Source organism: Python bivittatus, unplaced genomic scaffold (genome assembly GCF_059951505.1).
Source record: "Python bivittatus isolate LINGU-HERP-01145 unplaced genomic scaffold, Pbiv_v1 ctg000080_np1212, whole genome shotgun sequence".
In the NCBI taxonomy this organism is placed as follows: Eukaryota; Metazoa; Chordata; class Lepidosauria; order Squamata; family Pythonidae; genus Python; species Python bivittatus.
This window is the reverse complement of record NW_028277035.1, coordinates 57,187,754-57,203,212: the sequence shown is the minus strand read 5'-3', so window position 1 is coordinate 57,203,212 and position 15,459 is coordinate 57,187,754. Positions and strand designations below refer to the sequence as shown.

Genomic DNA, 15,459 nt, shown 5'->3' with positions numbered 1-15,459 from the left:
ATTCAGCCTAACTTTACTTTAAATTGATATTAGGCTGTTAAAAATATAGTGCTATAAGTTGTGACTTCCATCACTGTGGTTCCATTTGCTATTTTTCATCTCAGTGGTGCAGCTAGCAACATACATCTTGTCCCTAATGACCAACTGAGAGTCAGTTGACTATCCACAGTTTCCAGAAACATTTCGTTTCCTACCATTTTAAATACAAAGGAGCAGGAACATACTTTATTAGGTAATTATGTTCCAGGCTGAATTCTGCTTTTTTGGGGGGGGAGGGAGGAGATTGAATCTTCCTTCTAAAACAAGATAATTAGGCCATCTCTAGTGTTGGTAGGACTGCTCACTGTGTATGAAAATGAGCCAACATGTATTTTGACTGAGGAAATACTGTTCTAGGTTTAGTCATGATGGTAATTACAATTTTCTTGTATTAGTAAAAAATATTTAAAGATTCTGGGACTGCTGCTTGAAGATCTACATATCTTTTAATTACATTAGATAAAAACTAAAGTCTCTGTTTCATAGTGCATGAATGTTTTAAAAATAATCTTTCTGAGTTTCTTCTCTCAATAATTTCTTTCACTACTTTAAATTATTGGTATCATATGTTGTTGCAATGCTTGCACAGTGTTTTTAAGTCTAAAAGCCCTATAAATAATTTCCTTGATGCCGTTGGTGATATTCAAAGACAGCAGAAATGTAGATAAATAATTTAGCATCTGTGTACAACATAATGAGTGATAACAGAATCCAAGTTTGGCTTCCAACTGCTGCTTCAGCTCTGTATAGTTGTCCTCATTTTTGTGGTTAGATAATTTCTATAATGAGATTACATTTACCTGCTCTATAAACATCTCTCCTTTATTAAGTATCCATAAACTATATAGATAAGCAAAATTGAAAGGAGTTATTGTTTTCTAATCTGAAAGGATGATTAAGTGGACCTGGATGAGTTTTCATCAAGAGTAGATTGAAAAATCCAGAAATGAGATTTCCAAACACAGAAGAAATTAACTTTCCAAATATGTGTACAAAACCCACGCACAAGACATTTTTAAACATTCTTAAATAACACTGGAAACCAGTGTTTTATGCTTTTTATATCATCTATCATTGTACAGGAATGGATATGCCCAATTATTTCATTTAGTATGATTTGGGGATACAGTTCTCATTTAACCTTACTAGAAGTTTACAAAATAAAAGGTAGATCATTTATATACTTTAGTAAACTCAAATATTACGGTCTAGTGGCATTTTTTAATGTGGGCTATTTCCAGTAGTCCTGTGGTGCTTCACTATTCTCTCCTGGAAGGAAAGCAAAAATCCCCAGAATCTCAAATAATTCATACTAACTCAAATTACTGCTATAACAGAAAAGAGCTGGCAGTGTCAGCTTGAACAGCACTTTGAAACTCACTAATAATATTTTGTAGAAATACTACAGTAATGTTACTTTTTTTATGTGTGTATGGTGCCTTTGCATCAGTGTTGACTCCTGGTGACTGCCTGGACTAATCCTTGCAGTTTTCTTGGCAAGGTTTTTCAAAGTGGTTTGCCTTTGCCTCCTTCCCAGGGATGAGAGAGAATGACTGGTCCAAGGTCACCCAGCTGGCTTTGTGCCCAAGGTGGGACTAGAACTCACAGTCTCCTGGTTTCTAGCCTGATGCCTTAACCACTCCACCAAACTGGCTCTCAATATTACATTTACCCTTGGTAATCCAGACCGGTGGTTAGACTGCAGATCATGACAAATTCTTATGAAGGTTTGAACAATTGAAGAAAGAAATGTAGACAGCCAATCTCTCCAAATTTCTTCAGTCCGTCATGTCTACATTTTATATATTCCCCACAGGCCCATCTCCTAATTCAGATATAATTGGGAATAACTCATGTATAGCTCATGGATTTGGCTTAGTTACTTTTGTTTCAACCTTTGAAATGTAACACTTAAACAGAAAAAACATCCTGTGGTTTTAAATCTGTTCAAAAAATGAAGTGAATCCCCTGCCAATCCACTCCAAGGGTTGTTAAGTGGTTTCAATCACACAAGTTCCCAGTTCCTTCCTGCTGGCATGGTGAGGTTTTATGCAAATACAGAACTTCTAAGCTTGATTGTGGAAAAATAAGATCTTTTTTTTTCTGCATGTCATGCCAGATCTGATTCATTATTAATTCAGATTGACTAACTTCTGGAGCAACCTGAACTATACATAGTAAGCTATTTCCAGAGCTCCAAATTAAGATCTTAAATAAGATCAGGTGGCCTTTGTACACTCCAACACAAATAAAGATTTGATTGCTTTTACTTTATGAAACCATTCAATTTTTAAAAAAATAATATTAACAATATTTCAGCTGATAGCACATTTGACAGTGGTCAAGGATCAACTGTGTATTCAGACTCCCAGAGTAGCCAGCAAAGTGTCATCTACTCATCTATTCCTGATGCAATACCTCCAGCTGTTCAGCGTGTTTATAGCCCACCACTCAGTGAGAACCAGACTTTGCCACATGGTCTTCAGCAGTTAGGGCCCTACCAGCAGCCCTCAGTAGTAAGTATGGTCTTCAATTTTCACATATGAATTCTTTAAAATTATTAAATAATTGCATAACCTCAGAAGTCTGTACAGGTAACCATTTTTCTTGGGTATGTTCATACTTATGAATGAATTGGAGTCACAAAGATACATATCCTATCTCCTATGTTTGATTTTATACTTTTTATTATTTAGGTTTAATATAAAGCAAAGAGGGTGGCTAGTCTATTTTAGAAACATTGTACATACTAGTTTTGAAAGTTATTTCATTTATTTTACCTTCTTGCTGTCTGTATACTCATGTCATATGATTTCTTCATTTGTTTAATTGCATTTGGGGTCGGATATTCTTTCAGTTGTGTTCAAAGGCAGATATCTGTTCAGAAATTTTGTAGCTCCTTTCCAGGATAGAATATTTTTCAAAGATGAAAAAGTGCTTGTATTCTAGGAAGTCCACATCTAAAACAGGTCACCTGGAAAGATGTTCACATTTTTTCTCCTTTTCCTGTTACAATGACCTTGAACATAAAAATAAATAGAATATCATGGTAAGAGGAACTGCAAACAGTTGAACATAAACCTTTTGATTTTTCTAGTAACAAGGGTGGCACATGTCTTGTATGTGGTTCCTCAGAAACTACATTGTGCCTTTGCTAAACCAGTATTTGTTACCTGTGATGCAAAGCAGTTCCTATAGCTGTTGTCATCATACTGACTCTAGAATGTCAGGAATCAAACCCAAAGCTAGTTCAGGAAAGAAGAAATGTGAAGGAAGTGGATCATAGTTACCAGGATTACAGAATTCTTCGAAATTTTGCTTGTTAAAGCTGCTTGTCAGGAATGTAGGGAACAAGTTACTCTTTGCTTAAGAATTTGTTTTAAATATTAATCTCTAAAAATTGTTGAGGTGCTCAATTGTGAGGGAAAAGTAACGTCAGGGGACACTCCAGAATGTATGCATACTAGGAACAGATATCGTTCCAATAACTCCTGTGAGTATAACCCATGTATTCAAAGAGGCAATAGTACCTTTAAGATTTATATTTTCTTCTTCCTTTTCCTTTAATGCTATAGCCATTCATTTGTATTGTGCTTATGTGGGCAGGCATATGTTTATCCTGCAATTCCTAAATGTCAAACGGGGCCCTGGACTTTTTATTTAATGGTCATTAACATAGGAAGGTATCTACTCAGTTAATCAGAATTATTAACATTAATTATTTGACCAAATATCTTGAACAGCTATATACTGACAGAATGACAAGGTATTCTGTTGAGAGTTTTTATAGGCAATAGGTTTTTAAAGTAATATCTTCCTCCCTCCCTCCCTCCCAGCCTGGCCTTCCAGTGGTTCAGGGTCCAACTGCTGTTGTGTCTCAGCGGCCACAACTTTATCCAGAACCAGCAGTTCCATTTCCTGTTGTTCATCCCACATCAGTTGCCCCTGTGCAGATGAGACAACCTCAACCTGTATTAGTCAGCCAGCAGGTGAGAACTGACATATTCTGCCTTTCTCTTCCCCCTCCCCACCACCAACCTTCAAAACACTCTGGATGACTGCCTGGAGAGGTCCCTGCAGTTTTTTTGGCATGATTTTTGGAAGTGGTTTGCCATTGCTTCCTTTCTAGGGCTGAGAAAGAGTGACTGGTGCACGGTCCCCCAGCTGGCTTCGTGCCTAAGGGGAGACTAGAACTCACGGTCTTCCAGTTTCTAGCCTGGTACCTTAACCACTATGCCAGACTTTCTGTCTTTTAGGTAGATATTAAGCTTAAAACCACTTTAACTTGTATTATAGGCCCAATTGTCCATTATAGAATGAAAGATTTCTTAGCAAATCTTAAACGCCACAATAGATTAATGTGTCAATTAATGAGTAGGACAGCAGTGGCATCTGTGCGGAGGTGTCAAAACAGTCAAGATGGCAGTTGTGGTAGCATAATTGAAGCCCCATCCCTTTTGTATTTTAATTGACATTAGATACATGTACAAAGGGGCAGAGCTTTGATTGTGCTGCCACAACCACTGTCAGGACTTTGTAAATGTCCCCTGTAGATGCTAGTCAGACAGAGCAAGAAAGTTTTAATTTCTTTCCTCACCCTATAGCAAACTCAAGATTAGTTCTTGACCTCTTATAAGTTTATTTCTACAAGTAGGAGGGATTGACCTCATTATTTGGACTTTTAAAAAATATTATCATCTATTATATCTTTTGGTGACCTGAAAATGGACAGCTTTATCATTCTCTTCTGCCTGCCTGCTAATTTCGTTAGTAGTTCAAAATGGTCATGAGAAAGGAAGAAGTATCTACCCATGGCCATTATCATTGTTTCCAGATGATTTGTAATTTGAGTTTGGGTATAAATTTGCATAAGTAAATGGCATCCAAATCAGCTTTGGAACAACTGGGAATATTGGATTGCAGTTTGAAGTTGATTTAACAGTTTGGCTTTTTTGTGAAGCTGGTAATCACAGTTCGCCAATTCACAAATGGGAACCCTGATTATTATATCAAGATATAATCATCCAAAAGCCATTAAGAATTGGAACTGATAATTTTTCAGACACAGAAAATAGCAGGAAGAAATTGAATTGCATCTATATATACTTCCCTTTTTTACCTCTTACCGTGACTTTAGACTGTTAATTTTGTAGGTTTTCAACCCATTAACTGTATTTGAAAAAAGTGAATTTGTTGTTGGGCTATTCGCCTATGACTGCTTCTCCAACTCATGCTGATAGCACTTCAAAAATCTATATGATTTTTTTTTAATTCATCAGCAATCCCTCCCAACCCCAGCTCCCTTACAGCAAGTTCTCAGCAACCAGCCTATGTGCCCAGTACAGCAACCTGCACCTCACTTGTTGTCCCAGTTTCCAACGCCCAGTTCTCAGATGGCAGCTACCAGCGCACCACTGGCACCTCTGCAAGTTCCCCCTGTGCAGCCACTTCCACCGGTCCCACCCGGTCAAGTAAGTCTGTTGTAGCGCTCAATAGACTTTCCTCATTTCGGTATAAATACTTCATGTTGCTAGAAATATAGCAATACTTGCATTTATCACTTGGCTTTTGTTGTAACATTGAATTATAAAAAAATCTAGCTATTTATTATTACTGTAACAAATCAAAACATAAAATAAGACTTTCAGAAAAGTTAAATAATATGTCCCTGGCTCAAAGCAGCCCGGCTTACAAACACGCCAATCAGGAACTGATACTGGAATTTCTTTAAAATGGACCAATGAGACAAGGAACCAATCAGGAGCCAGCTTTCTTGCACTCCCATGACATGGACCAATCAGAGAGCAGCTTGCCAGGTTCGGATGCAAGAGCCCAGTCAACCTCAGTTCCAAGAGGTACACCACAAAGCAACTCACTCTGCCTCTGAAAATGCCAACCACAGCTGCTGGCAAAACGCCAGAACAAAATAAAACTAGACCATGGCCATGCAGCCTGAAAGTTCATCGCTGCTTCTTTGATGCCAGCTGTGAAAGCCTACACCAGTATATAACATGTCACTTCCTCATATTAGCACAAAAAGGACAGGTATATGAATATGAGAACTGTGTCATTTATATAGTATGGTAAGCTGATGAACATTTAAAAAAAACAAAACAGAAAAATATGACAAATGGAAAAGAAAAAGAAATCTTAATTTTAAAAGGGGAAAGAGGACATGCCCTGCTGTCATAAAGCCAACAGATAACAAATTTCTGTGTGTGAGTAATTAGCATTTGTGGAAACAAAAAATCCATTTTATTAAAATATCAACAGAGGAACAAGGCAAAACTGAGTTTTTGATATTTCCAAAGAAATGTTGCTTAAAGACTTGCTTTAGATTAAGCCATGGTTAACTAAATATGGTTTATCGTTAAAACAGTTTTGAAATGAACCTTGGGATCATGTACTTCCTATTCCTTTGGCTATCAAGATAAGAGATTGGAAACTTCAGCCTTTGGTTCAAATCATAATTTGGGTATAACAGCACAAGATCATTGTAACACAATTCTTAAATTGTGGCATGAATGGTCTGGTACAACATCTGAACCAGACCACAGCTATTTATTTAGCACTATCCCTTATAATCATTGTCAGAGTATTTTACACAATTTGCTTGGAGTGTAGCTTATTCATTTATTCAGCTGATTAACATATATTTTGTTAAAAAATTCTCATACTATGAAAAAATGTCTATGATACCATAAAATGTTTCCAACATATTTCCAAAATGCCTCACAATCGCATGAAAAACAAAATTGTTTATGAAATGTGAATACCACCTCAATTCAATTGGATTCTAGGCAATAATATACTATAGTAATAATATTACTATAATACAATAATAGTAATAATAACAATACAATAATAAAAGATATATATGTATACACACACACACACACACACACACACACACACTAAATCTTAACATGGCTCCAGAATCAGCCCCTTTCTGGATGAAAGCCGCAAGAGGGGGCTCATATCTGCCCTGGAAGGTAAGCTGTTTGGTAGAAGGTGAGCCCCTACAGAGAACATCCAAAGGGACCTTTGGGTCCATTCCCTTCCCACCTCCTAGTAGGCTGGAATACCTAAGTAGGTGTTCTCTGACTGCCCAGAGCAGGCAGACAGATTTTCTCAGGAAAAAGCGTTCTCTTAAAAACCAAGTCATTAAAGCCAGCAGAATAAATTGCACTCAAAAACATATTGGTAACCAATGCAGCTTCCACAGCAACAATATTCAGTGGCAGTATCAAGACTGATCCACGAGCATGTGAGCTGCTGTATTTTGGATCAGTTGAAGTTTCTGTGTGGTCTTCATAGGCCATCCCATATAAAACAAATTTCAGTAGTCTAAATGAGAGATGACAAATACATGAGTGACTGTCCTCAGTGCATCTTATGCCAGGCAAGTGTGCAAGCTGAAGCTGAGAAAAGTCCTCTTAGCCACATTCTCACCTGCCCAGACCCAAGGCATCTGCCTCATCTTCCATTTCACTCAGGTGGGAGATGTGCAACTTCGTATCCTATTACCAAATTGATAGATGATTTCTCTCAGTGGATTCGTGTAGATGTTGCAGGATAGGGGCGATGACTGAGCCCTGCAGCACCCCATAATGGAGCATCTGAGGGCCAGACATTTCCTCATCTGCCACCACAGTTTTGACATTCACATCCTGACCAGATGGATCTTGTCCAATATCAAGAGCCATTGAGAGATCTAGGAAGACAAGGGCAGTTGCACTCCCTCTGTCCACAGGTCATCCACGACAGCAACCAGTGTGGTTTTTGTTTCTTGCCTGGGCTTGATTCTGGACTGACATTACTTGAGACAATCTGTGTTCTCTGTAACTGCAGCCCCATCACTTTTTCCACAAACCTTCCAAAGAAAGAGAGGTTGGGAAAGAAGTTCCCATTGGATCCAGTCCAGGCATCTTGAGGAATGGGTGGATCAGCATCTCTTTAAGAGGTGCTGAAATCTTTTCTTTGGGGGCACACACCTGGTCTGCCCTCTCATTCACAATTAAGTCATATATGAGGCTAGATCTATTGGAAGCTGACATTTAAAAGAATCAGCCTGAGCCCAGAATGTCCAGTAATCCAGTTGTCTGGCTCATGTGTCTTGATTGGGGCCCAGAAGTACAAATTTCCAATCCCCTTTCCCTTGGGATGTCTCTTCCTCCATTCCCCACCCCCAGTCTCCTTTCATACTCTCCCCTGCTTGGCCCTACTGATTTCCTCCTCCTATCTCTGTCCCTCTTAGCTACTTAGCCCCTGCTCCCAAACACTCCAGTTATGCAAAGTAACAATCTCTCCACTGTGGCCAACCAAGTACAATATCTGGAAGCTGTACCCTATGCAACCATACATTCCTAAGCCGTACATCCCCAACTGAAACAAGCCAAAACTCTCCTCAACCCAGGTCTCTCCCCCAACAGTCCCTACCTGGCTCTCCCCAGGTGATAAGTACACGATCCCTGTTTTCTCTGGAAAGGGGCCCTTTCTCCCCACTTCTCTGACTCCCACACAGAGAACCAGTGGCTCCCTTCTTTCCTCTTTGGTGGTTCTGTTTGTTCTCCATATCTCCTCCACTATTAGGTGTAAGGAAACAGAGCTCTCTTGGCCCATTTCAGATGAATCAGTTTCACTGGGCCTCCTCAATAACCTTGCCATCTGATGTATTTCTGGGCTTCTTCACCCTGTTTTACAGTTCTTCAGTCTTTTGTTTTTATGTATTCTCCTCTACTATTTATTCCAGTTTTAATTCTAGTTCTTCTGTTTTTCAGGAAAAACAATAGGTGGCAGATGAGGCTATAACAGTTTAATTATAGAATTGTAGTGCCATCTGGTATCAGATAAATAATAAAAGATAAAGCAGAATATGTGATTCCTCCTCTTCCCTTCCTTCCCCTTTTATTCTCAAAAAAATTGTGTTGGTCTAGGTTAGGTTGAGATTGGATGACTAGATTATGGAAGAATGATGATTTGGATCAGAGTATCGCCAGTTCTAGTTCATAGTTTAGTCTTTTAAGCATACAGTATGCTGAGAAAATAAAAATATTTCTCTTCTCACTAGAAGGGGCCCTGAGTAGTTCCAAACATTCCAGAGATAGAGTACAAAGAACTAAGTTCTGTTATCTGCCTCATTTCAGAAAATATGCCTACAGCATATAGCTGTATATAGCGTATTTAGATACAAAATACACCAAAGGTACACATGCACATACACACTCAGAAATATGATCAAAAGGCACATTCTAAGCACATGAATGACAATAGCATCACTGTCGCCCCCACTGATTCTCTGTTTAGGAAGTAGTTCACTTATAACAAATGACAAAAACTCCTTTTCCACCTTGTAAGGATCAACTCAGATCTGGAAGCTACAGACATTATAGAGAGTGGGTAGAACTATAAATCACCACTATTAATAATCCTAAGAAATTCTGTGAAAGAATTTTTTGTCATTACATTTAGGAGAATCTTTAGACCTAAATGTACACTACCATGTAAGATTAAAGGAATAGAAGTCCAAATGCAGCCACTACTTGTGAAGTCCTTTCATGTAATAAGAAAAGCCCAGATTGATAACCCTAAGATGATGCCATACAAATATGTTGGACTCAAATTATTGTCTTTCCCCGCCCCACTCCTGCATCCTGTCACAATTGCCTGAATTGCCCCAAAAGCGAGTCCAAACTCAGGATTCCAGAATAAAATAAAACCAAAATTAATCCAGAGATAACTTTTTTCATTTGCCCATCCCCCTTTTCTTATCTTCTCTCTTCAGGCTTATCCTAGATGCTTCCTCTCTTTCTCCCCAGCTATTTTGAAGCTTTCTCTTATTTATGAAAGTTTTTCTTTGTAGCTTGATCTTCCTGCATTGCCCAGCTAAATTTGCCCAAATGAGGCCTCCCCAGAAACCTCAAAGAATTTATGATGCCTCTTCTAACACCTTGCTGTGCTTACTAGGCAGCTGTAAATAGAAAGCAATGGAGTATGTGGACAGCTACAAACTCCAGCAATGATTGATGAAGAATGAAACAAAGGCTTTCACAAGCAGGATTTTGTTGTAAAATCTGATTACATTCAATATGGAAGTGAATATTTTATTATCAAAGCATCACCTGCCTCCTCATAAATGATCATTTGTATCTTTGTATCAATCTGTTCTACCCTTTACCCATCTGGTGTCTAACAGATGTGATGGGACCGCAGCTTCCAGAAATCCTAGGCTTCTTGGAAATTTTGGAGTTGTCATTCACATATACCTAGAAAGGACCAGATTGGAAAAGGCTGATCTATTGTATGATGTAGTTCCAAGAACTAACTTAAGTAAATCTAGCACAAATGCATTTATTCCATAAAGGCAGGTATTTTTAACTGAATTCCAGTAACTTCATTACAGAATAATCCATTTTTAAATCCCACTATTTTAATAACAGAAGTTTAGCCTTATTTTTAATGCTGAAGTGAAAATGAGTATGCATATCATTTTGTATACTTATAATGTGTGGAACTAATATCTCAAGTCAAAGCTATCAGCTGATACCTAAGCATGTATGTTAAATAATGGTTTTGTCAAAGCTGTGTAATGTTGAACATTGTTATGCTTACCTATTTGTATAATGAGTAGGATAAATTATATGCTTATAGTTGCTGTATTGTTTCTAATGAAAGAATTGGAATTATTTAAATGCTTGTTAAGGGTTCCTTACTTTTTGATAATGTATTCCAATTTAACATTTTTCTAATATGCCCCTCCCAACCTGAATCTCATTTGCCATGCTTGCTAAGCCCTTATATTCTATGTACTGTATTGCTTTTATACACACAAGAAAAGATATTCTTTCCCACCCTTGACCCTTGACGTACTTGCTTCCTCCAACATCATATCATCTGCATTGGGAAATATGTAATCCACCTTCTCTTGTTACTAATTCTAATGTACTCTTAATCCGCACTCTGAAAATTGCTGAATTTTACCATTTATTAGTCTTCAAAATCAACTCCACATGAGTTCAATTTAGGAGGAAAACACTAAGTTGCATGCAATATGTGTATGTATTTAATTAATAGCAACTTGAAATTATAGCAGTCTTAGTATAGACAAAGTGTTTGTACTTGTGCATGGGTAGGCATTTCTCCCTTCAGTTGAGAGAGCAGCTACATATGGACATACAGTGGGGCAAAAAAGTATTTAGTCAGCCACCAATTGTGCAAGTTCTCCCACTTAAAAAGATGAGAGAGGCCTGTAATTTTCATCATAGGTATACCTCAACTATGAGAGACAAAATGGGGGAAAAAATCCAGAAAATCACATTGTCTGATTTTTAAAGAATTTATTTGCAAATCATGGTGGAAAATAAGTATTTGGTCACCTACAAACAAGCAAGATGTCTGGCTCTCACAGACCTGTAACTACTTCTTTAAGAGGCTCCTCTGTCCTCCACTCGTTGCCTGTAGTAATGGCACCTGTTTGACCTTGTTATCAGTATAAAAGACACCTGTCCACAACCTCAAACAGTCACATTCCAAACTCCACTATGGTCAAGACCAAAGAGTTGTTGAAGGACACCAGAAACAAAATTGTAGACCTGCACCAGGCTGGGAAGACTGAGAAGACTGAATCTGCAATAGGCAAGCATCTTGGTGTGAAGAAATCAACTGTGGGAGCAATAATTAGAAAATGGAAGACATACAAGACCACTGATAATCTCCCTTGATCTGGGGTTCCATGCAAGATCTCACCCCATGGGGTCAAAATGATCACAAGAATGGTGAGCAAAAATCCCAGAACCACACGGGGGGACCTAGTGAATGACCTGCAGAGAGCTGGGACCAAAGTAACAAAGGCTACCATCAGTAACACACTACGCTGCCAGGGACTCAAATCCTGCAGTGCCAGATGTGTTCCCCTGCTTAAGCCAGTACACGTCTGGGCCCATCTGAAGTTTGCTAGAGAGCATTTGGATGATCCAGAAGAGGATTAGGAGAATGTCATATGGTCAGATGAAACCAAAGTAGAATGTTTTGGTCTAAACTCAACTCGTGTTTGGAGGAGAGAGAATGCTGAATTGCATCCAAAGAACACCATACCTACTGTGAAGGATGGGAGTTTGACCTCTGTCATTGCCAACAAAGGATACTGTATATAACAAAGTATTGAGATGAACTTTTGATATTGACCAAATACTTATTTTCCACCATGATTTGCAAATAAATTCTTTAAAAATCAGACAATGTGATTTTCTGGATTTTTTTCCCCATTTTGTCTCTCATAGTTGAGGTATACCTATGATGAAAATTACAGGCCTCTCTCATCTTTTTAAGTGGGAAAACTTGCACAATTGGTGGCTGACTAAATACTTTTTTGCCCCACTGTAATACTCTACTGAAGTGAGTACGAGAGCCTGAACAGAGAGAAGCTCCATTCATACCATGGAAAGTCACAAGGCACGGCATCAGTTACGATTGGTGTATGGCAGATATTTGTCTAAAATGTTTCTAGGCATGCAATGAGTAATTATTAACAGGTTGCTGCATGCTTTATTTTTCCTTTGTATTAATTTTGGTTATTAACAGGTTGCTGCATGCTTTATATTTCCTTTGTATTAATTTTGGATTGTTCTATTAACATGCAGTTGCTTTGAAAGCCTATCCTGCATTTGTTCTAGAACAATTTAGACCCATGAAAAATGAATGGAAGTCATTTTTCATTTTATTTGTTGATATAGCTTAGGAGCCACCCAACTCCAGATGATTCTGGGTTGCTTACACTTCAAAAAAGAGGAATCATCATTTTACTAATATAAGGCAAATGAATCAATTTAATGTCATCCTGGGAATTCTCTTGCAATTCACATATTATATTTTTTTCCAGATTCCTCAATTTCCTGTCATTCCCGCAGTCACTCCTCTGGCAGGACTTGATAGTCATCCTTCAAACCTGTCTGATATACCTGCTGCAAATATGCCCCCTATACCTGCTCCTTCTCAATATTTTCCTCCAGCTGTGATTTTACCAAGCCTTCCTGTGAACTCTGCTCTGCCACTGTCATCAAATCCCCCTGCCCTCCCCCTGCAAGCAGTCAACCTTCCTCATACAACTGTGGCTTCCTTGGTCTTACCCTGCCAAACAATTGTGCCAAATATGCCGGCTGCTCCAGTACCATTACTTCCTGTGCCTCCACCAGGAGTGTCAGCTTTACCAACACATCCTGCGGTAGCCCAGCTCTCCCAACAACAAATGTACCAGGCTACCCTCCAGCAGATAATACAGAATGAAGTTGTATCTTCTCCCCTCCATACTCAGAATATGCAAGCAGTTTCACAGCAGCAGCAGATGCTGCCTTCACTTCCACAGTCACTTCAACCAAGCATAATTCATCCTTCAGAACAGACTATGTCTGCATCTGGGGCTGGTAATCAGGTAAACTGTTTGACATTGGACTTTTGTGGGATTAAAACATAGGAGTAGTTCTCCAAGTGACAGTTCTGTAGATAGTTCAAATTTAAAAAGGAATTTGGGAATTAATGCCCCATCGAGATAGCATCTTAAAACTGAAACCTTAAAAATGAATTGATTGAAAAGCAAATGTCAGAGGATGAATGCTTAAGGGACGTTAACTGGAAACTCCTACCCCAGGAGACGACACTATTTCTTCCCAAGAATGAAGAAAACCTTTAATTTCCACTTACAGTATATTATAGTGTTTTCCAGTGTTTTACTGTAAGTAGAGTATAATATGAAGATGATTTGTTCATGAAACTAAATCATTTGTAAGTAGGTTTGCACAATACTATAATTGAGGTGTATGCTGGTTTCTTTAAAAGTAGATCTTTATTTTGCAGAGGAGTTTCAGAATAATTTAAAAATATTTAATGGTAAGAAGTACTTCCATCCTCACAATTACAAATTTGAACAATGGCTGAAGCACAGCTTTTGAAATTATATACTGTATATATAATTTCATTTATAATTTATTTATTATATATATATTCATTCATTCATTCACTCATTCTCAAGTTCAGAAGAACAGAAGCTTCTAATTTTAAATGTTTATAATAGATTATAAAGTAATATAATGCAATATAAGACAGAGCATATATTGAGAAGAAAATAGTTTATAAAAAAAATTGAAGATTACTTTAAAACAGGAATTTTATAAGGAATAATAGCACTTTACCATTTATCATCCACCTTCTTAAAATCCATAACATTCAATCTCAAACTATTGTTCTGTATTTCCAACTTTATTTAAATCTTTGTTTTGGCCATATATTTGGTACATAAAAATTGTTTGTGAAGAATTTGTGTCCATCTGGTCCTAACCTAACCTCCATTGAACCAATGATATTATTCCCATTGGCTTCAAAATTAATTGTCCCATCCAGTGTGGCTCTTTAAGTATTTCAGATATCTTATACTGATGTACCTGTATCAGTTTTGATTCAGACTGTAAGATTTGTTATCAGATGAGATCTGGAGGCTTTATAAAAACCTATACAGATCCTTTATATCTTGCCAAAAAAGATGAAGAATAAGGAAAATCAGCCTGTCTCTATTTCACTTATACTGATGGCTCCTATTAGTTGTTCATATACAACAAAAATCATGGATATTTGCTGGAATCATATAAAACAAAGGCATTAGATGTTTTTCATATTTCCCTTATGCGGTATAACAGTTGGTAAGATGAGAGAGAGAGCGTGCATTTATATCCCACTGCAACCAGAACTGGCCCTGACATATAATATATGCACAATAATCATTTATATGTAGCATTAATAGTACTAAAATTTTCTTTTTCTTCTATGTTTTCCTTTGCTGCTGTTGCCTTCTCTGTTTGTTTCTATATCCCATCTCTTCTTCAGTTTCCTTTTCAGGTAAAGCTTGACTTAGTAATTATAGATTCTTTGAGCAAGGATAAAAATCTCCATAATGATATGCTCATGAGTTTCTAATGTTCTAGACAACATCATTTTTGTAAAAAAGTACCCCTATAGATGCTTTGGTATATATAATTTTTATGGCAAAATGACAAGAATATATGCAAAAAACTAATACAGATAGGCCTGAAAGATTAGTTTAATTTGAAGTTTAATTGTACAGATAATACCTTGACATAATCCACAATAGTATTTGTGAAATAGATGGCACTGGGTTGCTCTGTTCGGTCTCAGTTAAACATTTGAAGTACCCTCTAATAGCTATCCATTTTACATAAAAGCCACATCCAAGAGGCAGACTGCTTAAGGAGTTTCCGGCATTCTGTGAAGGTATGAATGATATTATTAGTCCTTTGGGTGTGGCAGATGCAGTTGCATAAAAGGTCTACAATCCACATTTCCTCAGTCTGATTTAAATATTAATCCCAATTTACTGAAATAATGGCTTGAAATGTAACTATACTTTATTCTCTT

General features: G+C 37.6%; 1 protein-coding gene across 11 annotated transcripts in view; it reads left to right on the top strand.

The window, feature by feature from the left end:
• Positions 1-15,459, top strand: part of WNK2 (WNK lysine deficient protein kinase 2) — a 123,351-nt gene that overhangs the window by 56,331 nt on the left and 51,561 nt on the right. For 10 of the 11 annotated variants that reach the window (XR_015794884.1, XR_015794885.1, XR_015794886.1 and 7 more), the window contains exons 9-12: positions 2,359-2,555; positions 3,876-4,028; positions 5,319-5,510; positions 12,917-13,465. Coding sequence is in view for 4 of the 11 variants with exons in the window: in XM_088134167.1 (XP_087990293.1) it covers positions 2,359-2,555; positions 3,876-4,028; positions 5,319-5,510; positions 12,917-13,465 (1,091 nt within the window). In the remaining 7 variants the exon portion in view is untranslated. The remainder of the gene's footprint in view (positions 1-2,358; positions 2,556-3,875; positions 4,029-5,318; positions 5,511-12,916; positions 13,466-15,459) is intronic. The other variant, XR_015794890.1, reaches the window with a different exon arrangement.